Source organism: Festucalex cinctus, chromosome 1 (genome assembly GCF_051991245.1).
Source record: "Festucalex cinctus isolate MCC-2025b chromosome 1, RoL_Fcin_1.0, whole genome shotgun sequence".
Classification (NCBI taxonomy): Eukaryota; Metazoa; Chordata; class Actinopteri; order Syngnathiformes; family Syngnathidae; genus Festucalex; species Festucalex cinctus.
In genome coordinates, this window is record NC_135411.1 from 18,335,765 (window position 1) to 18,360,872 (window position 25,108).

General features: G+C 42.1%; 1 protein-coding gene across 5 annotated transcripts in view; it reads left to right on the forward strand.

Moving 5' to 3' along the window:
- LOC144018160 (zinc finger protein 521-like) overlaps positions 1-25,108 on the forward strand; it is a 179,161-nt gene that overhangs the window by 128,141 nt on the left and 25,912 nt on the right. For all 5 annotated transcript variants that reach the window (XM_077520382.1, XM_077520388.1, XM_077520396.1 and 2 more), the window contains one exon: positions 16,883-17,014. In XM_077520382.1, the coding sequence (XP_077376508.1) occupies positions 16,883-17,014 (132 nt within the window). The remainder of the gene's footprint in view (positions 1-16,882; positions 17,015-25,108) is intronic.

Genomic DNA, 25,108 nt, shown 5'->3' on the forward strand with positions numbered 1-25,108 from the left:
CAAACCTCCTGAAGCCAGCATATGTTTTTTTTCTGTTGTATATAAACCCACTGAAACACTAATATTTAATATGCCAGGATTTGATGATGAGGTAGGATCACACTCACATTCACAACTATGGACAGAGCTTTAGAGTCTTCAATAATCCACCAATCATGCAGAGAAAACCCACACAAACACTGTGTGAATATGCAAAATCTACACAGGAAGACAGAAGATCGTATATGTAATCCAAATCTAAAAACTGCACAACAGAGATACAAATAATTCATCCATCTGGCCAATAACGCCAGGCACATGACAACATTTGCGCTGTTATCCAATTGTAGTCTCATGGCTAAACGAGAGACTTTTTGTGAAGTCATGATATAAGCCCTCTAATTGTGTTTAGAGATTGTACATTATTATAATTTGGTGTGACAACATCACCTAATTGATCTTTAAGCAGAAGGAAATTGTTCCTACCAGTCCCCAAGTAATTAGTGTGGCCGCCTGCTTTTGTCCACCTGCCCATTGTATAGTCTGTGTGAAAGAAGAAGAGAAAAAAAAAAACAACATCCCTTGAATCTCCACTAACTCCATCCTGGGAGACGCCATTGCAAAAGTCCGTCCTGGCGCATAAACCCACAGTTGGTTTTAGCGTAATGAAATGTATGTCTCTGTTCCCGCCCCCCTAAGACCCAATGGAGGCACAGCGCCTTCGACAGTGTGGCCTCAGTGACGTCCTCTGCACTGATCTTTAGCACTTTCACGTCCAAAAGACTATTTCAGGACATCCCTGTAATTTTAAGGTGGGCTCGATCATTCACTCACACTTGAATGGCGAGATAGACAGTGATGTGGGAGGCATTGAACTTGAGGGAAAACCTACCAGGGTGTAAGTACACCCCCCCAAAAAAAACATACAAACGGTTGTGTATGCCCTATAGAATCGTTTTTTGTTGTTGTAGGCCGAGTTATGCACACTGAAAGTTTTTTATTTGTTATACTGCGTATTAGGTTTAAACTCTGTTTATTACAAGACAGTAGAAGCTACAAGGTGAAACAAACTTGTTACATTTGGAGTTCAACATTTTTTGTAGACAGAATATGTCTCAAAAGTAACAAACGAGAAAAAAAAAAGGTAGTTCACACAAAATGTCAGGAAATCTTAACTCCAAAAGTTTTACTTTGTCTTTGACTTTAATGCCACAAAAGAATCCGGGTGATGGAGGACACTTGTACTGATACTGTACTGATGTACCTTTCCTGGCACACAGAAAAGGGTCCAAGTGTTCCTTACAATATTTTACCGAGCAGCCGCGAAGGTAAATAGCATCTAACTGCAAGTTTTATGACGAGCAACGAGCCAGCTGCCATGTATCCATCAAGCATTTTCCAAGTATGAATAGTTTTACTTTAATTTAGCTTAATTTAATTTTTAATAATGTTTGTATTAATTTATTTGCTTCTATGACAGTTGAGAATTATATATTATTATACAGGGCAGCACGGTGATTGAGTGATTAGCATTTCCGCATCTCTGTGCTGAGGGCGCATGTTGAGGAGGAGTTTGCATGTTCTCCCCGTGCCCGCGTGGGTCTTCTCCGGGTACTCCGGTCTCCTCCCACATTCCAAAGACATGCTTGGCAGGTTGATTGGGCGCTAGGAATTGTCCCTAGGTGTGATTGTGAGCGTGGATGGTTGTTTGTCTCCATGTGCGATTGGCTAGCGACCAGTTCAGGGTGTACCCCGCCTACTGCCCGAGGACAGCTGGGATAGGCTCCAGCACCCATCGCGGCCTCAAGAAAATGGATGGATGGATGGATGGATGGATATTAATATGCACTCAAAGATAAATAATGGTGAAAATTTGACCCTGGAATGAATTCAATCAGGTTTTATTTATTTATTTATTTATTTATTTATTTATTACTAAAATTATTCAGCCCTAATTTGATGTATATATTAGGGCTGAATAATAAAAAAAAAATAATCTAATTGCATTTTTTTTCCGTGTATAGCTTACCAACTGAGTGAAATTAAGGTTGTTGTTGTTGTTTTTTTGTTCTGAGATTGCAGGCTTTTCGATTTGAAAATTGCATTCTCCTTGTAAAAATGAAGTTGATTTTAATTAGATAAATTGTTCTGCCCTAATATATATGTATAGTATGTGTACAGGGAATTGTACCTTGTAACCTTCCTGAGCAACTGGCAGGAGAAAGTTAATGATCTTATAAATACACACAGTTAATGTTCAAAACAGTTGAACAAGAATTACAAGCTTGTACAGTTATAACATAACCTCAATGGAATGAAGCCCTAATTAATGTTATTGTTATTGTATCTATTGTACTATTGACCAATTCATTATGTTGGAATGACTGTTGTAAACGTGCTCTATATGTTTTCCTAAATAATAATACTTTCATCTAATGGATAACACATGCAACGAATAACTTGCATGTGTACACTATGTATGTACATGAGGTTGTGATTTGCCAGAAGCGTTTTTGCGGGTTAGTGATTGTGCCTTTTATTCCCAGCGTGCGCCGAACATGGATATTGCAGCTTGCAGCCGGCGTGAACGTCGGCCATATGCAAGGTAGCACGCGAGCGAGAGGGCCGCCTCTTTGGCGCGCGAGTACCCGCTGTGTGTTCAGAGCTCTCGGCACCAGCAGGGTGCGCCATTCCAATTTAGCCATCAGCCGCGGAAGTAGGGGGTAACGACGCGGGGGCTTCACGGGCGAGGCGCGAGATTACAAGTCAGGAGACTCCTGCGTAGAGGTGATGAGGACTCGGAGGCCGCGGGGGCCCGGTGTGGGGAGTTGGGAAGACGGAGTCGACGCCTCCCTAACATCCACGGGCTCTCTGTTTTGAAGGCGAGAGCTGCCAAGCCGCACATCTGTTTGACACCAGACTACGTGGTATGGCAGTCAGGGGCTGTCTGTCCTTATTCCCATCTCCTCCCTCTGTCTAGCGCGGAAAGAAAATCAGGATAAATCTCTTTGAAAGCTTGACTTGCCTGAAAACGACGATGCACCTCATTTCTTTGTATAGCACATTTCATACACAAGGTGCTTCAGAAAATTAAAAGTACAATATTAATAAAACAAAATGAGTACAGATAAAAGGTAGCAAGTGCAAGAAAAACATTTTGTACAATTGAAGATTTAATATTGTTTTTCCTACCTCAAGGTTCTCAAGGCCACATTAGTTTTGACTCACTAAAACTTAATGCTTCAAATGACCTTAATTAATTTGCTCCCAAAAACGTATAAAAACTTTCTATATTTAATATTGCCATGGTCCCAAAAACGTTTTTTTATGCTAGCGCATACACAAGGCTTTGATGCAGCCTCTGACCTGAAGAGGTCGCTTAAAGCAATTGTATTTATTACAAAAAGCGGCCGTCAGGTGGCAGCAGAGTATAAGAGATCAGCCAGGGCCATGTTGCAACACGCTCTTTTCCCAGTGTTTTGAACAGGTTTGTGAATAATGAGGAAACTTAGCTATATTCTAACGCTAATTGCTGCAAAATGGAAACAGATACAAATATACTTCTTTTTCCTGATGGAAGAAGAAATTCTAATCTTTCTTTTGGTAGGTTCCATGTTTTTTACAGCAGAGTTCTATATAGAGTTAATATAGTAACAAAGCTTTCATACGTCACACAAATACTTGACAACGCATTACTAGACAACATGAATTTCAACCTACATATGAAAAATTGTCACCTGGGAATAAGAACTGTGTGACACCCGGTTACTATTTTTCACTTTTGCTCCTTAATAAAGTCTATGATATACAGACTCTTTTATCTAGAAATCATTTCTCTATTTTCGAAAGATTTAGAATTTGAAAACTAAGTTGGGAAGCAAAAAGTGACCGACTCACACAGACATCTAACAGGCAACGTTGTGTGTTTATTGTCAACTGGAGCGTTTGAGGTGGCCTATATCCCACCTCCCCAGAATGCAGCATTAGCGATGGCATTGTAAAAACGGTCTCAGCGGTTACCTCAGACCCTTTGCTCGCTCAGCCTGTGCTTGAGCGTCGGCCAAATCCATTGCGGCTCCTCCAGAGGCCTCCGAAGCCTGTCGGGGAGAAGGGACATTCCATGCAGCATAAGTCATCCTCTACTCCCTGCCATGAGTTAATTATATGCAGGTGTTTGCCTTTCTCCGTTTTTTTGCTGTCGATCCAGTAAAAATGTGATGGTAAGTGTATACAGACAGAGAAAAGAAGAGAATGGAGCACTTGCGGGGGGGGCTGAATGTGCTGTGTGAAGCAAATGATTGCCCCCATGTAGATTCATCAGTTTTCCCGGCTGGATTAAGGAAGGGCCTTTCTAATGAAGTTCGCCCCGTCAAAATGAAGGGACTAATTCTGATTTAGCTGAGGTAATGAACTTCCCCCTCTCCAAGAGAGAGCCGCACCGTGGGGCGAGGAGAGAGTGCGAGCTCGGCGGAAGGATCGGAGGGGAGGGCGATGGGAGAGTGGCAGTGAGACAAGACAAGGAGAGAAAACATGGTGCGAGGAAGCAAGGTAGAGAATGAGAGAAAAAAAAATTATGCAAAACGCCTGTCTGGTATTTGCTGAGGTGTATTAAATTTCCAGTGCGGGCGCCCGTGTTATATAAAATTATGCAAATGTCTTGTGGCCCGCTGCGAACGGCAGCTTGCTGGTCCTGAGCATGCGTGGCTGGCCGCTACACGGAGCGCACTCAGTGGGACTCAGCTTTTCTATTAAGGAAAACCTCTAGACACCTGATGATGAATACTCTGCCGCCAAATGTTCCCCTCTTTTTTTTTTTTTTCCTGCCGAAAATATGAGCGCTTTCCTAAATGACTTTGGAGATCCCGGCGTGGCGCTCGGCGGCCTGCGTCGAGCAAGAGGGGGGGGGGAGTGGAGGAGTAGGGGGGGGGGGGGGGGGGTCCCTCTGCAGCAGGCTAGGGGAGTCAATTAAGGCGAGCACTGATAATTATAAGCCGGCGGAACGTAGGGGCTGGCTAATTGTACAGAGTTCCATGCGGCGAGCCCAGCCAAGGGGCCTCTCTGCAACGCTCCCCCCTTCCCTGATCCTTTGTGTGGACCACAGAGCCAGTGGAGCCGCATACCTCAGCCTGACAATGCTGCATTGAGGCTCGCGAGAGGAAAAAAAAACAGACAGGCATGAGCCAGTAATTAACTTTTTACATTCAGGCCGCTCACCCACTTGAAAGAGATTCACACCTCAATCTGTAGTTTGCTAGCCAGAAAACGTTTCTTTGGTATTTCAAGACTGTAGTAATCCAGGAGAGCTGAGTTCAAGTCAGGGGTGAGGGTATTGCTCCATACAAAGAGCTGGAACAAATTGCATCAGAAGTGGGACGATTTAGGCCACCATGGTGTGCCCAGTTGGGGAAAAAAAAAGTGACCAACTGTGTGTTTAAACCCATAAAGGGGTGAAACAAGATTAGAATTAGGCACACAACCAAAAGACCTGAATTCAAACCTGAATTGTGTCTCTTACTCCCTGTAGTCTTGTAACAAAGGTATCAGATGTGTGATGGTTGAGAGGACCTAGAGACAAGTGATGCGATGGAGCAGTTTTGTCCTCAACGTGGTTCTTTGGTGGTCAGTGTTTCGGCGTTTTCCACTCTCCAATCTGGGTTTGGGGTAGTACCTCGTAAAGTATCTGGCGACTCAAGTGGCATAAAATGTGGTCCTGTTGGAAGGACTCGTCAAGCCCATGCGGAGTCGAGTAAAATATGATTAAATTGAGGCATCTGTGACCATTGAGTTCAGAATGAGGTGTTCAGATAGACATTAAAAGCTAAAAGAGTTCAAGGGCTTTTCTTCATCTGTGAAAGGTGGTATCAGAAGTGGGGCAGTTGAAGACACCTGTGGTGCATTTTTAGAGTAGGGCTCCTGTGATAGTGTGTTATCGCTACAGCTTTGAGTGTTTTCTGCTGGTACTTTTGTGCTCAGTGTATTGGATTTTTTTTTAGAACAGACACAAATTAAAATCCAGATTGAGACTATTACTCCATCTGTGGTGTCACGAGGGCAAGTTCAGTAGTCTCCTTAGATCATTGCAACATGATTCATGCTGGGCACTAGTAGTGAGAGTTTTGTATGCGATCTGGCAAATATACCAAAGATGCACCGCTCCGACATCGTCAGTCCGTCATTTTTGTTTTCAAGCCAAACCAAATTGTAATCGTCATTTTATTTTAACCACGCTTCTGTCCGCGACGGACTGAGAGGTCTGCCGGTACCTGACCCAGTTAGCGACGTTTACATTTACGGCCGAAAACTCATTTTGTCAATGCTTAATCCATCATTTTTATTTTCTTAAGTTTCTCATCATTCGTCAGAAAAATGGCCGTTCGTCAGTACTGACAGAGTGCCCACCACTGGTGCAGGTATCTTTGTAAACCCGGTTTGAGGGTTTTCCTACTCAGACACTGGTGACACTTTATTTGAGCACAAAAGTCACAACGTCGTCACTTGACCTTTATTTTCCTCCCACAAGAAAAATTCAATCAGTTCACAGTTGATGTGTTGCTGAGTAAATTAGAGCATTTAAGTGTGGAATGGCATTTGTGTGGCTGCAGGGAGCTCCAGAGCTCCTTTTCTATCCACCTGATTGTTTGTCCTAACTGGGCGTCTGTGCCTACTTTGTTTTGAAACTATATGTAATTTATATCAACTTTAGGATTAATCTTGAAAGTGCTTGAATTGATATGTGGTTTTGTAACAACAAATGAGTTTTACTTTTCCTAAAGCAACTCGTTTGTAATGCTTCAGCTGCAGGTTTTTCAACTGAAAACGCATTCATCCAGTTGGTGTTTTGATATTTTACTTCATTTCAGACTTGAGGCTTCTTTACACCAATCCGACGTCGCGAGTTGGGAATTGGCCGGGCGTCGGTAGGCACCATCTAATTCGTATATAAAGCACCAAAGTAAAGTCGTAGCTATTGGTGGAGCGTCTGGGGGGCGGTTTTGGCGGTTTTAACATGTTTAATGGTGTTGGACTGTCATGACATTTGATCTCTCTGATTGGCTGTTAGCCAGCGAATCAGCGCATGGGCCAAAAGCAGGAAGTGACGAATGCGGGCAAAACAGTAAGCGGTGAAAAGCCTCTAATTTTATCTAATTTTCCCTCAATTTGCACCTTCACATTTGGGCGTATAATGTTTGGACAAAAGAATGAGAACGTGAATTCGTTACTATGTTGAAGAGAGCAGCAGCATTATATGACATTACCATTAAAGGGTATGTCGATAGAGTGATGAAAGACTATGGCAAGACATGGAGAGTCAAATGGATATCTGGATGTACAAGGAAGGAAGGATTTACTTTCATATCACACGATACGAACGGCACGGTGGTTGAGTGGTTAACACGTCCGCCTCCCAGTACTGAGGACGCAAGATCGAGTCCAGGCTTTGGTCTTCCTGAGTGGAGTTTGCATGTTCTCCCCGTGCCTGCGTGGGTCTTCTCCGGGTACTCCGGTCTCCTCCCACATCCTCCCAAAGACATGCATGGCAGGTTAATTGTGCGCTCCGAATTGTCCCGAGGTGTGCTTGTGAGTGGTTGTTCGTCTCTGTGTGCCCTGCACTTGGCTAGCAACCACTTCAGGAGGGTGTACCCCGCCTACTGCCCAAAGCCAGCTGGGATAGGTTCCAGCACCCTGCGACCCTTGTGAGGAATAAGCGGTTAGGAAAATGGATGGATTGGTGGATGGATCACACGATACTCTGCAAAATGCCCGAGGGTGTGCTTTGTATGGGAGTACATTGTTAATGAAAAAGATAGCAGTTTGCAATGTTCTTATATCCCGCCCCCAAAAAGAGGTTTCCGGTTGCCTTTTTATAACAATGAGAAATAGGGACTACCGCCGCTGATGGTATGGGGGGTGGTATTACATCTCACAAATGCGCAGAAGGTACTTAACTCATTTGCTCCCAATAACATATAAATACGTTGTTTTTTTTAATGTTCTAAGTGCCCCAAAGACGTATTTATACGTCTTTTTTTGTTTTTTTATGCTAGAGCATACAGAAGGCTTTGATGCAGCCTCTCAACTGCAAAGAACAGTTACAGAAATGGTAGTTATTACACAAACGGCCAGCAGGTGGCAGCAGAGCAAAGGAGATAAACCAGAGCCATGTAGAAAAAAAGCTCAATTACTTACAATTTTGAATAAATTTGTGAAAACTGATTAAACTTAGCTCTCTTCTAATGCTAATTGCTGCAAAACGGAAACAGATAGATGAAAGAAGAGACTTTAATCTGTCTTTTGATAGGTTCCATGCTTTTATAGCAAGAGAACACAATATTTTGTGGGCGTTGCAAAATCAGTCAAAATCCTGTAAAACAGCCGGGAGCGAACGGGACTGCTTCTGTGAAAATGGCTGGGAGTGAATGAGTTAAGAGACACTGTCCGTGTCTGTTGCGGTGTGTGTTTTCGTCATTTTTCCGGCATGCTGTGCTGACAGTCAGCCACAGGCGGTAAGCGTCGGTCACATTGTCCAACGTCGGAATGGTTTATAGAGGCCTTTAAGTTTAGTTAGGCTTCAGCTGGCTGGGAACCTTTCTTCTATTACATGTTTCTGTTGGGACTCATTTAGTGACAGGCAGGTCAGCCATTTTGTGTTGTTTGTAGCTTTTCTATTTGAATGGTTAACACCTGCCTGAAATGCAGAAAGAAATTGCAATAAATTACCCAAAATGGCACTAAGTTGTCATGCCCCTTGTGTACTGTTCCCATTTGAAGGGGAAAATATACAAGCAGTTGGTTAGAAAGGAGAAAGTCCTCTCTGTTTTTGTCAAAAACTGTAAATCAAAAGCTGTATCAGGGGTCTAAAACCTTTTGTGACATCCATTCAGGCGTTACGCATGTTTATGTCGACACCGAAAAAGTGTCATCTCTGGCTTGGTCTTGTAGCTGGGGGAACGCTGCGGGCCGGCAAACGTGGGCTGATCTTAGCAGGAGCCCTGCTCTGCTCTGATTAGCACCATCAACGAGCCGCCATGCATCAGAGCCGACATTCTCCAAGAGACGTGTTACCCCAGAATTCTTTGCTCTCGCTGTGCGAGGGTGTCTCCACCCCTGGCGTGTCAAAGCTTCACCCTCCCTTCTCCCCCTGGAGAACACAGCATCAAGTATGCAATGAACCTGGGGCCCTGACATGAGGGCTTTGGTACCTCGCTTCGCTTCCACTTTTCCTTCATACGCACTAAAGATGTCTTTTACATGCCCACTTCCCCACCGGCAAAACGCAGCAGAGCTTCCACTTTGAGTTCTTTGAATTGCTTTGATTTTCTTTTCTATTTGTCTGATACATTCATTCAGTGATCGAATGGGGGCGGGGGGACTTCAAGGTACCTCGATTTAATCTCTTTCTTTCATTGCCATATTTTGCACTTGCTTCGCTCCGTCCGCTCCTAACTGTGCAGGCAGGAAATAGATATTAGCAATGTTCCCCGCCGGCCCCGGTTCTCCAATCAGCTTTGGTCCAGAGGGGGTATATCCCTTTGCGCTCCCACCCACCATCTTCCTCTCTCGCCTATCCGCCGCATTCCCCCAGCCTTAATGGGCTCTGTCGTACTTCAGAAATTAGTTTGTTTCGAAGAGCCGTGTTTCTACCTCAGGAGAGCACATCACACGGAGGTGGAGTCAATTTGTATTCACCCATAATTCCCTGGGCCTTAATCACTCTGATTTTCCCCCCATTATCTGTTAATGGATAGTTCCCGCGGAGAGAAGAGAGAAGTAAACCCACCTACTGTTTACAGGCCTGAAGCTGTCGACTGTGCTAGCAATCCCATCGAGGCTTGCACATACAGCAGAAAATCCGGCAAAACCCAAAATCTTCCAGCCTTATTAATTGAGAACTCCTATATCAGGCAGGAAATTATGAGACAGATGGTAGGCCGGAAAGTAAACTAGCTAAAGGTGAAATTGCTCATAAACAGGATGGCAGGGAAAGGTTTGCTATTTGAAACGCAAGGAATCTCATTGACCTGTTTTGTTCGATTAGACCTCTTTTAATTTCTGGGGTGCCCTCAAAACAACCCACTGCTGCCTACTAAATATTCCCAATTTTCTCCCTCCCTTGTTTACTCATTACTTTTGGCAAAAGAGTGCCTTGATTGATGTCCTTAATATCATTTGGGTGAGCTGCATTGGCCACACAAGCGGAGCAGGCTTCAGAGAGCAACACAGCAGCGATTAGCATAAATCCATCTTGACTCCCAACACCAAATGCTTCAAGTGATTCTGAAAATAAAACACTAAGCTGACGCGTCAGAAAGGTGAAATTGTTTGAGAAAACGTTGGTAGTGATTGGAAAAAATGCTCTGTTACATTCAGAAAAACAAAACATGAGCAGAATAGTTATTTCTTGTCGAACAAGCCATTGTTTTTGGATGAAGCAACTAAATGTCACGCTTTATTTGAGTCAAGAAATATTGTCAAGTTCTGATATGAAAGTTTTCACAAGCTTGATATTGTCTTAGTATCGAAACCCAATCTGAATCTATGGCTGTCCTATCTTTATCATCAATAAATGCTAGGAGTTGCGTCACAATTTGGGTTTGAGTCAGAGTTTTGTTATGGTTTGTGTTAGGATGCTTGGGCTAGCACAATTGTTAACTATTTTACTGCCACACGTTATCAAAACGTTATCGTTCACGTCATACTTGAAAATGTTCTATTTCATCAGATTTTGTCATGTTTCATTGTAATTTGATACACGGGCAGCCCATTGAAAAGAGATACAATGCTGCCATCTGGTGGCCATAGTTAGTGAGTGTTTTTGATTCCACAACCCATTGACCAGACAGCGCTGCACTGAGATGTTGCACTGCCCATTCATTAAAAACAAACAAACAAACAAACAAAAAACATAGTTAACGTCATTTAACTTCGTGAATTTACTTAATGTTATTAAACGTTTATTTACGAGTTAAGCCCATATCCCACAGATCGATAAATTTCTGCGAGAGTAGCAGATATTGATTTTCATATGGGTTCGTTCAAGGTCGCAAAGCCGTTCAGCAGACGTTTGCCAACACTTTTAATGGTTGCCAATAGTTTTTCATTGCAACAAGAAAAAAAACATTTAATTGTTGGAGAACGTCTGGCGTACGTTTGCAACCTTGAACGACCATGACGAACGAACCCGCACAAGAAATCAACATTCATATATGTTTGTCGCTCTATTATGGGCTTTAGGGTTTTGGTTAGGATGTTATGGTTCGAGTTTTTGGTTATGGTTAGAGTTTTCTGAATTTGGTTGGGGTTTGGTTTATGTTGCTTGAGTTGGTGTTTATGATGTCACAGTTTGAGTTATGATATTGGTTTGGAATAGGGTGTTTTGGCTCGAGGTTTTGATTAGGATTAGAATTTTGATTATTGTTATGGATTTAGAGTTTTGTTGGGTTTTGTTTGTTAGCATTATGCTGTAAGTGTTGGGATTTTTGTTGAAGTGTTGGGTTTTGGAGTTTGATTGTTGTGCTACAGTGAGCATTTTGGTTAGATGATTAGGGTGTAGGGTTTAGGGCCTGGGCTCAATTGTTGATTTTAGCATGTTTAGGTTAGGGTTTTGGTTCAGGTTGGGTTTTGCTTAGGGTTATGTCTGACAATTTGGGTTAAAAGGGTTTCATTAGGTTCAGAATTTGAGGGTTTGGGTTACAATTCCAGTTAGGATATTTGGCATATAGAGTTAGAGAGTTTTATTTTGGGTTTGTGGTTATTGTTTAATAGGTTGTGTTTCAGAGTGGATTAAGATAAGCAAATAAAGGATTATAAATGAGCATTCTCAAACTCAAAGTGCCCCGCATTTAAATTAGCTCAGTAGAGCATCGGTGGTCTGCTCTGTGGTGTTGGAACCAAATGAGAGTCTTTAATTAATTGCACTGCATGTACTTAATTATTAACTGGAACATCTTTAGTTACTTTAGTCTTCTTTACTCACTGTCAGTTGATCTGCTCCCAAGCAAAAATAAAGACGTGTCTATTGAATTCACAAAGGCTTCAACTTCCGCGTTAGCCTTCCAGAATTGACTATGCAGCAACTCCTGTCCTGTTACATAAAGGATTTACTAAACCATGCAAGCCCGAGAGCGGAGAGCTCCAGCTCCCCAAACAACCTTCAACGGCACATGAACTTCAGCCTGGATGAAAAAAAGTAAACAGCGAGGAGAAATAAAGACGATTCTTTCTTTCTCTTCTCCCGCTTCTCGTCCCCCCGCATGGGAGGGATATTAGCCGTTTGTGTTTTAAGGAGCTGTGAAATACATAAAGCATGAGCCCCAGGAAGGCGAGGCCCTGTGGATATGCAGATGGGCTTACTTTTCTGGTGTCAGAGATGCTTAGAGGGAGCAGGCCCGGGAGAAGTCGTCATCTGAAGGATTTTTCTTAGCGCTGCGCAGGGACACGGCGATGGCAGCCCACGACACTCCAGGGACTCCCAAACAGGGAATGGGAGGAGGATGCTGACGGCCCCCCGTGGACTTGGGACTGTGTGCCGAGTCTGCGCAGTGCTACCGTGCAACCATGGGTACCACTGATGTCTCATAAGGGGAGAACAGGAAGTGACTTCAGCCCAATAAGAGAGAAGGGGAAGATCTAGTTCATCTCGGTAGCTTGCTCCTCAGACTGACTGAGGCGCAGTATTCTAAACACATTTGCTACTTATGTGTCATTTAGCCTGGAGAAACAACAACCATCTTGGCTGTGATTTTGGATGTTTGCAAAACATCCATCTAATCCATCCATTTTCTATACTGCTTAGCCTGCTCAGGGTTGCAGGAACCTGGAGTCTATCCTGCAGACTTTGTACGAAAGGTAGACTCCAGCCCGTATCCCACTGTGGGGCGAAATGTTTGCGAAGGTATTTCTCGTCAGGGTTCGTTCAAGGTCGCAAACCGTCTGCGACCATTAAAACTGTTGGCAGACGAAAAATCTACTCGCAAATGTTTGCCTCTCAGTGGGATACAGGCTTAAATCTCGGACTGATCAGCAGTCAATCACATGGCAACAACAACCATTCACAATCACATTCACACCATATCTGAATGGGAACAGAACCCATCCTCCTGCATAGAAGTCAGGGAAGTGAAGCAGTACATCATTAATGGCCCCCAGCGCCCCTAACCGCTCCACCCTCCAAAAAAACATATTTTGGGGGGGGGCTATACTGTGGAGTCGCAAAAGCTTTTTTCAACCATGTCTTCCTAAAATTATTACCATTCGTGGATATGGTGACTGACCCCTCCCAAAAAAATTGCAAAATATGTGAATAACTGACACCCTTCAAATGGGTTTATAATTGCGTATAGATGCGACAAGGTGGCCGATCACAAATTTTGTCAAAGTGAAGCTCCTCAAATCGTGTCATCGTTTCATGGAATGAAAATTCCACGAGATACCAACAAAGCACAAGTTTTTGTCGAAGTGGAGCTCCTCAACTCACTTCAACGTAGTGAGTTTCCCCAAAAACTCTTCGACTATATGAATTTGTGAATACTGAACCATGAATATGTGGGGGTTCATTGTACAACCTCAGGGGCACTCAGCTCTAGTGGTTTCACTGTATTTCTAACACCGTTTGTTAGCTATGGCACCCAGCTGTTTATTTATTTTACGTAACACAAATTACATAACCCTTTTTAAAAATAAACCTCCAAATGGAAGGGCCCGGGGTGACGATACTTACTCCACTGTTGGATTAGTTCATATGGACAAAACACGTTGCATTCTTTGCTGCATTCTTGCAATTTTGCCTCCATGCAGTTGCTCCCAAACACACACCGACGCACGCAAATCCACGGGTCAGTCGGGCAGGTGCGGAGGTTTCTGCATAATGAAGCAGGGCAGCAGGTCCGACGGGAGCGCGTTGTGTGCCGGGGTCAAGCGAGGGGCTGCGCATATGGCGGCGGCATAGATGAGTGAACCCTGCAGCACGCTTGACCTCAGCATACTCCCAAACACACACACACACGTACACGCACACACGCGAGCCAAATGAATGATGATCAAAGAGGGCAGACGTGCTCGTGCTGACTGGCTGGATAAGCTGGCGCGACCTTCCTCCTCTTCTTCCTCCTCTTCAGCTGATGCCGGCTGCTCCACTCAAACCTATATTTAGGTTGCGCTAGCTCATCTGTCAAATGCGCGGGTTGCAGAATGCAACACTTTTTGCCCCGTTCCAAACTGTGATTGGCCTAGCTTTTTGTAGCCGCCGAACCCGTTAGCAATCTGGTAGCATGTCATGTCACGCTGCACAATCCATCTATTATTTATTAAGTGGAAACTTCTACTTCATCTGTCAAATAGGCTACTTAAAACACTATTTATGTTTTCAAGCTGTGATTGGGGCATACCTTTGTTGTATACAGTCATGTTAGCCTGCTAGCTTATTGGCAGGAGCCTAAAACCGCAGGATGGTGATTAGCATGTCTACATGCTAGCAAGCGGTAAGCTCCTTGTTTCAAATCTGGAGTTGACATGTCCTTCCCGTGCTTGCACGGGTACTCTGGCTTCCTAACACATTCCAGAAACATGCTTGTTATCTAACTTAGCTTTGTTGAAGATTCTGAATTATTCATGTGTGTCGATATTTAACCTGCAATTGACGTGGGACCAGTAACCATGACTCTAATGAGCACACCAGAGGTGTTTGTAGCCCAGTTTTGAGGGGTGCTCCTGAGCTGAATCCTAACACCCCCAAAATTAGAATTTTTACTTTAAAACAATGTTCTATGCAGCCATTCTACAGTAGTCTTAACATGATATTCTGATGACACTGTGTTCATGGAATATGATGCAGCACAATCCACCCGTTTCTATCCATCTCAAGGGGTGGTCATTTTGTCACTTGCTGTCGACTGAAGATGACATCACAGTTGGTCAGGTAACAACCAATCACAGCTCACTTGTTTTCTGAAACTGAGCCATTGTTGGTCGTTACCTGAGCCCTAACGAGCTGTCGACAGCAAGTGACAAAATGGCCGGCCCTGAGATGGTCAAAGATGGGTGGATTTTTCATCTTAACTCATTTTCTACATATGTAATACTATTCAGAATGCCACTAGTGTTGGTGCAAGCGACATATTAATGGAAAGTAAATGTGTGGGTTGGCTTGCCGGTTTACCACTCAAAACAATCACTATGGTCATTAAAGTTCCTTAAGTCATTCAATCCCGAAAACGTGTAAAAACGTTTTTAAATATTTTGTCCTTCCCTCCCAAAAACGTGTTTTTTTGTTATGCAAGAGCAAACAGAAGGCTTTGATGCAACTTATGAAATGGTATCAGAGTATAAGAGATCAGCCATGGCCATGTTGCAACAAGCTCTTTTTGTCAGTGTTTTCACCAGGAATGTGAATATTGTCGAAACTTACCTATATTCTAATGCTAATTGCTGCAAAACGGAAACACATACAAATGTACTTTTTTTTGTGATGAAAGAAGAGACTTTAATCTTTCTTTTAGTTGGCTCCATGTTTTGATAGAAATGGAACACAATATTCTATGGACCTTGCAAAAGTCAAAATACAGGGGGGGGGAAAAATCTGGGAGTGAATCAGTAAATTTTTTCTGCATTTAATCACTCATTGTTTAAGTTGTTAGGTAGTTAGCTGGCATTTTTATCCAGATAGGAAACGTTTCAAGTGGTCTGAGACAGCTCTGTTGTCCTCTGTTTGAATTGAAATGAAAAAAGCAAGCTGTTGTGTCATGTTCACGTGTTCATATAGCTAACATGCTCTTGAGCATATTTGCATGATAACTCCTATTAGACGGCGGCACGGTGTTTGAGTGGTTAGCACGTCCGCCTCCCAGTTCTGAGGACTCAGGTTCGAGTCCAGGCCTTCCTGGGTGGAGTTTGCATGTTCTCCCCGTGCCCAAAGCCAGCTGAGATAGGCTCCAGCACCCCCCGCGACCCTTGTGAGGACGAAGCGGTCAAGAAAATGGATGGATGGATGAATGGAACTCCTATTAGAACACAGAAAGTGAGTTGGGTTCATTTGCATTGAAATGCCTTTTACTTTGCCTCCACAAGTGTCTTCCTTCTTCTGGAATCGACATCATGTGCTGGTCACTTGCTTTCACAGACCTTGGATAAACCCTAATGATGCGTCCCCGGTGTATCCATCCTTCCTGTAGCAATAGATGGCCAGCGGGAGTTTAATCGAGATGCAGTCTGGCCCCATAGCAGACAATATAGGCCCTTTTATCGACATGCTGGAGATGGGTCGTTCTGCACAAGGCTGACTCGGCAAGATTTTTTGTGCTGGAAAATGAATGTGTGGAGTTTGTCTGAATGATTTAAGCCAAGTGGCAAATTGATGTATTCCAATGTGGCATAGCACAGAGGATAAATGGGGCATCTGTGCTTTTCTGGGATGAGATGTCATCCAAGTTGTAAAGGAGAGATGTGATGGTCTACATGAGATGAGTTTTGGTGCCATTAATAATTTTAATGAACTTTTTTTTGAATTATCGGCTGTAATTTATCATCAAAATGTCATTTTTTTTCTTGTGAACATTGAAATTATGTGAGTTAACATTTTGACGGTTAGTTTATCAGTTTCTTTAAATCACTCATTAAATCACTTGTTCACAATGCTGTATATTTATAATCCTATTTAATCATAGCACAATTATATTTGATTAATTCTAATTGCTGATTGGCTGGGACAAATGTGCCTCATTGTGAAGCGAGTCAATTTGAAATCCCCACATTACCAAATGTGGTCCATGTTTTATTATTTTGGTTCATTAGCGTCTCAAATATACGCTTGAACATTCCCAAATGAAAGGTGAATTTTGAAGATCAATTTGTGAGGTTGTCATCCTGCTTTGGTTGTTCTAATCGTTGTGTTTGTTTTGTTGTCTTCCAGAGGAGGGCTTGAACCACGAATGCAAACTGTGCAGTCAGTCGTTCGACTCGCCGGCCAAGCTTCAGTGCCATCTGATCGAGCACAGCTTCGAGGGGATGGGCGGGACCTTCAAGTGTCCTGTTTGCTTCACAGGTGTGTACCATCGTACATGCGTCGTAAAAACATTATATCAGACAGTGAGAGAGAGGATTGAGATTATGAGTGACTGTAGATGCTTTCACTGGACATCTTTCCCACGACTCGTGTCCAGTAGGGATGTAACGATATCCAAACATCACGATACGATATTATCACGATATGAACATCACGGTTGGCGATAAAAAAAGATCACAATATTGTAAAAAAAAAAAAAAAGGCACAATATTGTGCTTTTGTACATAACAGCAATGCATATAAACCACCTACAATCTCTAATAATATTGAGGCACTTACTTGCTAATGCAAGCACACATTTATCGATTCACAAGCAAATTAGGTTCCCCTTCATCTGATAATTAGCATAGATTTTAAACATAGAAGGCCAAAACATCCCTAATGAAAATTAAATTGTACTAATAACCTAGCCACTAGAGGGTGCTAGAACTGCGCAAATGGAAATCAACATGACTTTTTTAACAAACGTGTTCCTTTAAAATATTGTGAACATGACAACGACGATATTGTGGCAGTTCGTTACATCCCTAGTGTCCAGTGTGTAAGATACTGATGCAGAGCTCAGAAAAAAAATCTTCCCCAAAAAAGTCCTCTGATAAACATTCAATTTCAATATTTTTTTTTCCAAAAATTGAGTAAAATATTATTGAAAAACTGTGGAAAACCCCAAATAACCTCTTGCAAAAAGGAAAAAAAATCTGCAAATAATATTATACAGTGGTCGACTGTCGTTTTAAGTTGTGTTGCGAAAATTGCATCCTTGAGTTTGTAGGAAAAAAAACAAGCAGCCATAATGTATTGTATTTAATATATTTTTTAATTTGTTTCACTCCTGAAAGCAGCACTTCATCACCAAGCTATCAAATTCCCTTTATGTTGTGACACCTCAACAAGTCGGATAGATTTCCATTCCCGATAAAGTTTGCGTCTCCAAGCAGTCTCGCTTGTGAGCGTTAAAATGTAAATGGGCTCCAAATGAGTTGGGAAAGGTCAGAGCAGGTGGTTGGACTAAAACGCCGCGCGGTTCTGCTGCATGCGCCTCCTTATTTAGTCCAATTGGTTTCCGCTATCGGATGCCTCGGGAAGTGTCAGGAGGCGAGAGGGGGGGGAGGACGACATCACGAGAAAGAGTGGGTGGTGTTTGTGAGGGAGTGGGCGGGGGGTAGAGGAAAGGACATGTGCTAATTGTGGATGGCAGTGGCGCTGATAGCTGTAATGATCTCATCTGTCTCTGCGCGTGGAGGTGGAAGGAGCCCGCTCCTCTCGAGAGGAGAGCGCCCTCCTTCAGTGTCAACAGGGTTAACTATCTCCATAATGAAATCTGCAAAGTCGTTAACTTGGGCTCTTCACTGTTATTTCTCCGCCTCAGCTCTTTAGTCTTCTTTTGCACTTTGGAAGTTCTCAGCTCATTTCCTTCTCTTTGCCCAACACACTTGATACATCAATTAACATCATTAGCTCTTTTTTTTTTTTTTTTAACATCTTCATCCACTATCCTCTTTGTCTCACTCACTATTTTGGCTTTTACTCTCCTTTTAGCAGGAACCTATTGATATATGCCCATCGCTCCCTGTCTGATGTGAGCGTTTAATATACAGAGCATGCCTCCTTCATCTGAGCCTTCATTTTCCTCCATCGGCTTTGACGGACAGGTCACCCTCCTCTCCCTCTGCATTCATATCGATCACGGCGCACCAGAGAGGTGGTGGGGTTGCTGAGAAGTGTAGGGCGGGAGGGGATGGTGCAGACCCTCAGGACAGTGGTCACAGAGTAGATAGACTGATGGTTCATAAGGCCCTGAATGGACTCTGTGATTGTCAATGCTCACAAGTTGAAGCATTGCGGAAGTGGAGAAACACTGATGTTGATGGTTAGCAGAACATTGAAAAACCGTTCACTCTCTCGGTCAGGGGTGTCCAAACTTTTTCATTTGAGGGCCACATACAGAAAATCAGAAGGCGCATGGGGCCACATAATGTTATGAAGAGAAATTGTGTTTAGTCCTAAAAATTGTACAAATAATTTATTTGTGCTTTTGCAGATTTAGAAAAATTCTACAGTATATGAACCAATTTATTTGTAATATGGCAAGAGGGTTATTAAAGTTTTGGAATTTTTCATTTTAGTTAGATTTTATTAGTTTTCAGGGTGGTTCTGTTAGTTTTTATTAGTTTTGTTCCTTAAAAAATGCTTAGTTTTAGTTTAGTTTGTTAGTTTCAGTATTAGTATTACATTTTTGTTTTGTTTTTTAAGAAAAGTGTATTACTTGTGCGCAATATTTAAAAAAACACCATCTGACAATGTCATCTGAAGGTGCTTTTCTATTGGCTGCTGCTAGATGATGTCACTTCTGTGTTACAAACTTTCAAAAAAATCTAGTTTCAGTTAGTTTTTGTTTTTGAAAAAGCATTTTCGTTTTTATTTCGGTAACAATACTGTTTTATGAATATTAGTTTTAGTTTTTTCATTAGTTTTAGTTAACTAAAATAACCTTTAATGGCACCTGTTTTTCGATACCCTCCCTTTTTACTTTGACCATCTCCAAACATTTTTGTTTTTGTTAATTTATTTTAACTGAGTCAAATGACATTTTTAGCATATGTCACGGGCCACTGAAAAATGGACGGCGGGCCGCAAATGGCCCCCGGGCCGTAGTTTGGACACCCCTGCTCTAGGTGAACGTTTAGCCAATGTTACAAATTTGAACGAATCCTGGTGAACCCTGACAAGAAATCAAAGATTTGCTAGTGCAGCAAACGTTCGTTCCTCGATCGGATACGGGCTTTACCCTTCCTTTTCTGCTGCTTCGAGACGTTTTCAGGACTCATGAGGCCGTCTCCACGGCAACGAGACGAAGTGTTTTGGCGAACTTGTATCAATGTCTGCACACCCGCCTCAGTTCCACGTGCTCACGTTCAAGTTGCTGTGTGTTGTGTATTCACTTGCGCCGGTTTGCTGAGGTTTGTTTTTTCTAAATCCATATTGTGCTCACCTTAATTTTAAAGGAGCTTCATCTGGGCCTGTTTTTTTTATTCTCCTCCTCTTTGCTCATGTTTTTCTTTTTTTTTCTTTTTTTCTTTTTTTTTTCTTTTTTTTTTGTCTTTTTTTTTTCTTTTTTCTTTTTTTCAAGAGCTCAGAATTGTTCATTCGGTAGTCTTACCGATTCAACGTCTTATCATCATTGCTCTTTTTTTTTTTGTGTGTGTGCGTGCGTTTGCGTGTGTGCGTTTGCGTGCGTGCGTTTGCGTGCGTGCGTGCGTGCGTGCGCGTGCGTGCGTGTGCGTGCAAATACGTATAAATTTATACTCATTAATTCACCTAAAGCCTTATAAATATCCCATTACCCTTCGCCTTAACCAGGTACTTCAGAATCTGGCCAGAGTCGTGAAGTTTAAATGGTCAGGAGACCAGAGAAAAGGTCAGAAAAAAAATAAAGAGAAAAGAAAGATAAATCAAAGTGAAATCCAGCACCGACCAAACACTTCCTGCCTTCCCCATGATTACAAAATCAAAGTCTTACGCCAACCCCGGAAGCCTCTAAATTCCAGCAAATTTAGCGAGATCTCAAGAGACCAGAGGAAAAACTAAAGAGAGGAAGGAGGGAAGGATCGATAAGGCAGAGTGAGATCCATAGAAGCCAGTACATCCAATCCATCAAAGTGAAATCCAGCACCAACAAAACCCCTCCTGCTCATGTTTTTCTTTTCTTCTTAGAAAATGGCCGTTGTTAAAAGTAAACCGGTGTTCCGTTGTGTATCGCCCCCTGTTGGTCATTGTTTTTAATCTGACTCTTGAGTTTCTCCTCTTTAATTTCATTGTGGTGAAATGACAATAAAGCTATTCTGAATCTGATTCTGACTCTATCACCACCACAGGGGACAAAAAGAGGACAAATCTCACCCCAAAAAGTGACTGGCGGGAAAGTGTGAGTCAAAGTAAGTCATAGACGAAGGGAGACAAACTAGAGGAGAAAAGGAGACCCAAAAAAAAAAAAAAAAAAAAAAACTTGGGAGGAGGCTGAGAAGGTTGCAACCGGCAAGTTTGGATGTGAGATGAAAGTGTGGAAGAGGGGGAGGAGGACGAGGAGGTGGGGAGGGAGGAAGGGTAAATGGAGAAAGAGAGAGAGGGAGAGCGAGAGAGGTCCACAAGCCCCTGGATGATGAGAGGGAGTCTGACTCTCCCAGGACACATTTGACAGGTTTCAGAAGTGGGGGAGCCTGCAGCTAGAAGTGTCTGCCTGCACCCTTAGGAGCCGCAGCCAGGCAGGCACGGCTGCCGTGGAAATTGTGATTGGGAATATGCGCTTAAGACAAACAAAACAGAAGAAAGTCTGCCTGATGAAAGTAGCACACGTGTGTGTGTGTGTGGCTGCATGTGTGTGTGTTGCGCTTGAAAAAGTACGACATGTTCTGCAAAGCTACAAAATTGTCACAAATACAGTACTTTAATTACCGTATTTCCTTGAATAGTGGCCATCACTCTGATAGATAAATCGCCCACTGGATTAAGGTTTAAATAAATGAACACCTCCCTCAAATAGACACCTCCTTTTTCCTCGTCCATTCCATTTTTTATAACGCTGTCCTCATTAGGGTGGCAGGCCAGCTGGAGCCTATCCCAGCTGACTGAATGAACTGGTGTTGTTAACCAAAACAGCGTTACCTATCAAGGCACAAATACAATCGCTCAGGGATTCATTGCGAACACAAACCAGTCGCTGATCTCGTGTGATCGGTCCACAATATTGTGAGTCCTTATGTTCCTGGGAGCTACGCACGCTATTAGTCGCTACATTTCTCCACAGCATGCATTTTTTGGTGGATTTTTTTTTTAACTTAATATACCGGTAACATTGTTTAACTCATTCACTCCCAGCCATTTTCACTGAAGCAACCCCCTTCGCTCCAGGCTGTTTTACTGGCTTTTGACTGATTTGGCAAGGCCCACGGAATTTTGTGTTATATTGCTATAAAAACTTGGAACCTACCAAAAAAAAAAAAAAAAGGAGTACGTACATAACGTATTTCTATCTGTTTCCTTTTTGTAGCAATTAGCATTTGAATATAGCTAGGTTTCATCATTATTCACAAATCTGTTTAGAACTGTGGCCCTGATTGATCACTTATACTCTACTTCCACCTGCTGGCCGTTTTTGTAATTACTACCATTGCTTCACCCATTCTCTGCAGTTCAGAGGCTGCATCAAAGCCACCTGTATGCTCTAGCATTAAAAAAAAAAAAAAAAAACTACGTCTTTTGAACACTTAAGACATACAAAATAGAACGTATTTATACGTTTTGGGGAGCAAATGAGTTAATGTCATTCCAAAAGTATATTTATGCTCAAATAGAAAGTTGCTAGCAAAGCAACAGGCAAAATAGCTAGTGCAAATCTTTAATTTTTTGTACTTCTGATCAGTTGTGTCAAACTCATTTTTGTGGCGGGCCCCTTTTTGTAGAGCTTTTATGATTGTGAAACCAAATGTTTAATCCTCTCATCATATTATTACATAAATTGTGCACAACAAATTGATAGATTACTAGTTTTGAAATAATAAGTCAAGGCTAGTAGTTTGTTCAGCTATTGTTTAAGTTACTCTTAAAAAGGGTATCAGAAAAGTATAGCAAAATCTCACTTTTTTCTATCTATTTATTTATTAAAAGATAGTTTAAATTTGGAAGTTGACACATGATATGCTTTGTTGGACCACGTAAAATAATGTGGTGGGCCAATTCTTACCCCAGGCCTTGAATTTGACACCTGCGCTTGGATTTGAAGTAGAAAAATTCCCCCTTCTCCAGAACGAAAAAAAAAAAAGAAAAGAAAAAAAAAAGAAACAATACTGTCATCAAGTGACTACAGTATTTACCACAACGATGTGACATGACATTTTCTTATCGTCATCATAAGCGTCCCTGATTGGCTGGAAAATATCACATGACCTCAGTGAGGCTCTTCCGGTATCCATTTCTGAACTTCCATGTGCATGTTTGCTTTCCTGTTACAATAGAAAAATTGGAGAAGTCGTCTTTTTGACTTGTCTGGCTGCAGAACGGCCTCCGCATTCATGATTAAGCGTGAACAAAAACACGTAGGTTAGAAGAATAAATAAATGAAACGCAGGGAGGAAAAAGTGTGTGGTTGTTAACTTTGTTTCCCTCCCTGCACAAACAACTTAGTATTGGTGCAGTGCAGCCTGCAGAGAGCACCACCCTGCCAAAATAAAGATGAGCTGGGGCCTGTAGGAAAAGACATGTCTGCCATGGGTGGCCCCTGAGAGCCAATCAGAGGCCTTAATATCCCCCACAGCGAGGAGACCTTGGGCCCCTGCAGCCCCGACACCCTCGACTGCCCGCTGACTCCATAAGTTGTCTTTCTCTCGCTTGCTCTCAGCACGCAGAGACACACTGGCTCTCCTGTTTGGATGCGCTTGTATATTATTGCGAAGGATCCAAAGCATACCACATCCTGTCTTCATGGTGGAAGCACTGTTACTGTTGTGTTTTATTTACTCATAAGTTATTTTATGTGGTTGATAAGAAAGAAAGCAAACTATATTAGTTTGAATCAATAGCTAAGAAGGAAGAGCGATCCAAAGCATACCACATCATGTGCTAAACACGATGGAGGCAGCATTTTGACATGTTATACTTTTACCATTTTAGGCCCAAAAAAAAAAATAAAATATATATATATATATATATATATATATATATATATATATATATATATATATATATATATATATATATATATATATATATATATATATATATATATATATGTAAAAATTAAGGACTTGAGGGCCCAAAAGCTAATTCAAGCTGCACCATAACACAAAAATATGCAACATACAATAATTTTGTGCTTTTCTTCTTACCTTTTAGGATTTTATGCTCACTTTTTGGACATTATTAGGTCATTAAAAATAATTCACCTACCTTTTTCTCCCTTTTTATGAAAACTTAAAATTTTGCACTCTGACATTTTTTTGAATATTTAATTATTCATTTTCTATTTAATCATTAATTCATTTAAATAATATTTTATCTGGAAAAATACATTTATAAATATATAAATCTAATAAATACAAATGTTTCCAAGATCCACAGGGAGCCACAGGAGAGGGACTAAAGAGCCAATTAATTATGGGGGAGGCCATAAATATTCCGAAGAAGTTAGTTTTACATTGTTACAAAGAACAAAAGAAACATTCCATGATCCAAAGCATACTACATCATGTGACAAACATATATGTACCCAGTGTTTTCCAGTCCAGTATTGCAGGTTGAGCTGTACATGTAGACATAGAGAACAGCCCACTTTGGTCATCACCATTGTGTTCAGTGTTTGAAGGCCCCCCACATCTCGGATCCATTTTTATTTTCGCTGTATCGACTTCTTCCTCCGCTAGCCAAAGACATAATGAGGGCTTCCTGCAGTTGCTCTGACCTGCAGCTGCATAGTATATGCACACAACAACACACCACCAATGATGAAATAATCCCAACGTTTCGTCTCTCAGAGTCGCTGTTACCGCACAGACAAAAGATGATTTCTGGACCTTCTTGCACCAGCCACCTATTAAATTACACGTTTTCCCTCATAGCACTGAGATAACCATTGGACAATATTTGGAAAATGTGAAACTTTTTTTTTTTCTGAAAACATGCAACTTTATTTTCACAAAACTTTAATTTAAATAATATAAACAGAAAAAATAAACAACTGCACTTTATTCCCGTAAGATTATGGATTTACTATTAAAAAAATCTATGAAGAACTTTCTGACTTTGACTCTGAAATACTCTCTAGGCATGTTTTCGTCAACACACAACACACAAATAATACATCCATCCATCCATTTTCTTGAACGCTTATTCCTCACAAGGGGGGTGCTGGAGCCCATCTCAGCTGGCTTTGGACAGCTGGTTGCCAGCCAATTGCAGGGCACACAGAGACAAAGAGAGCGTCCAATTAACCTGCCATGCATGTCTTTGGAATGTGGGAGGAGACCGGAGTACCCGGAGAAGACCCACGCGGGCACAGGGAGAACATGCAAACTCCACCCA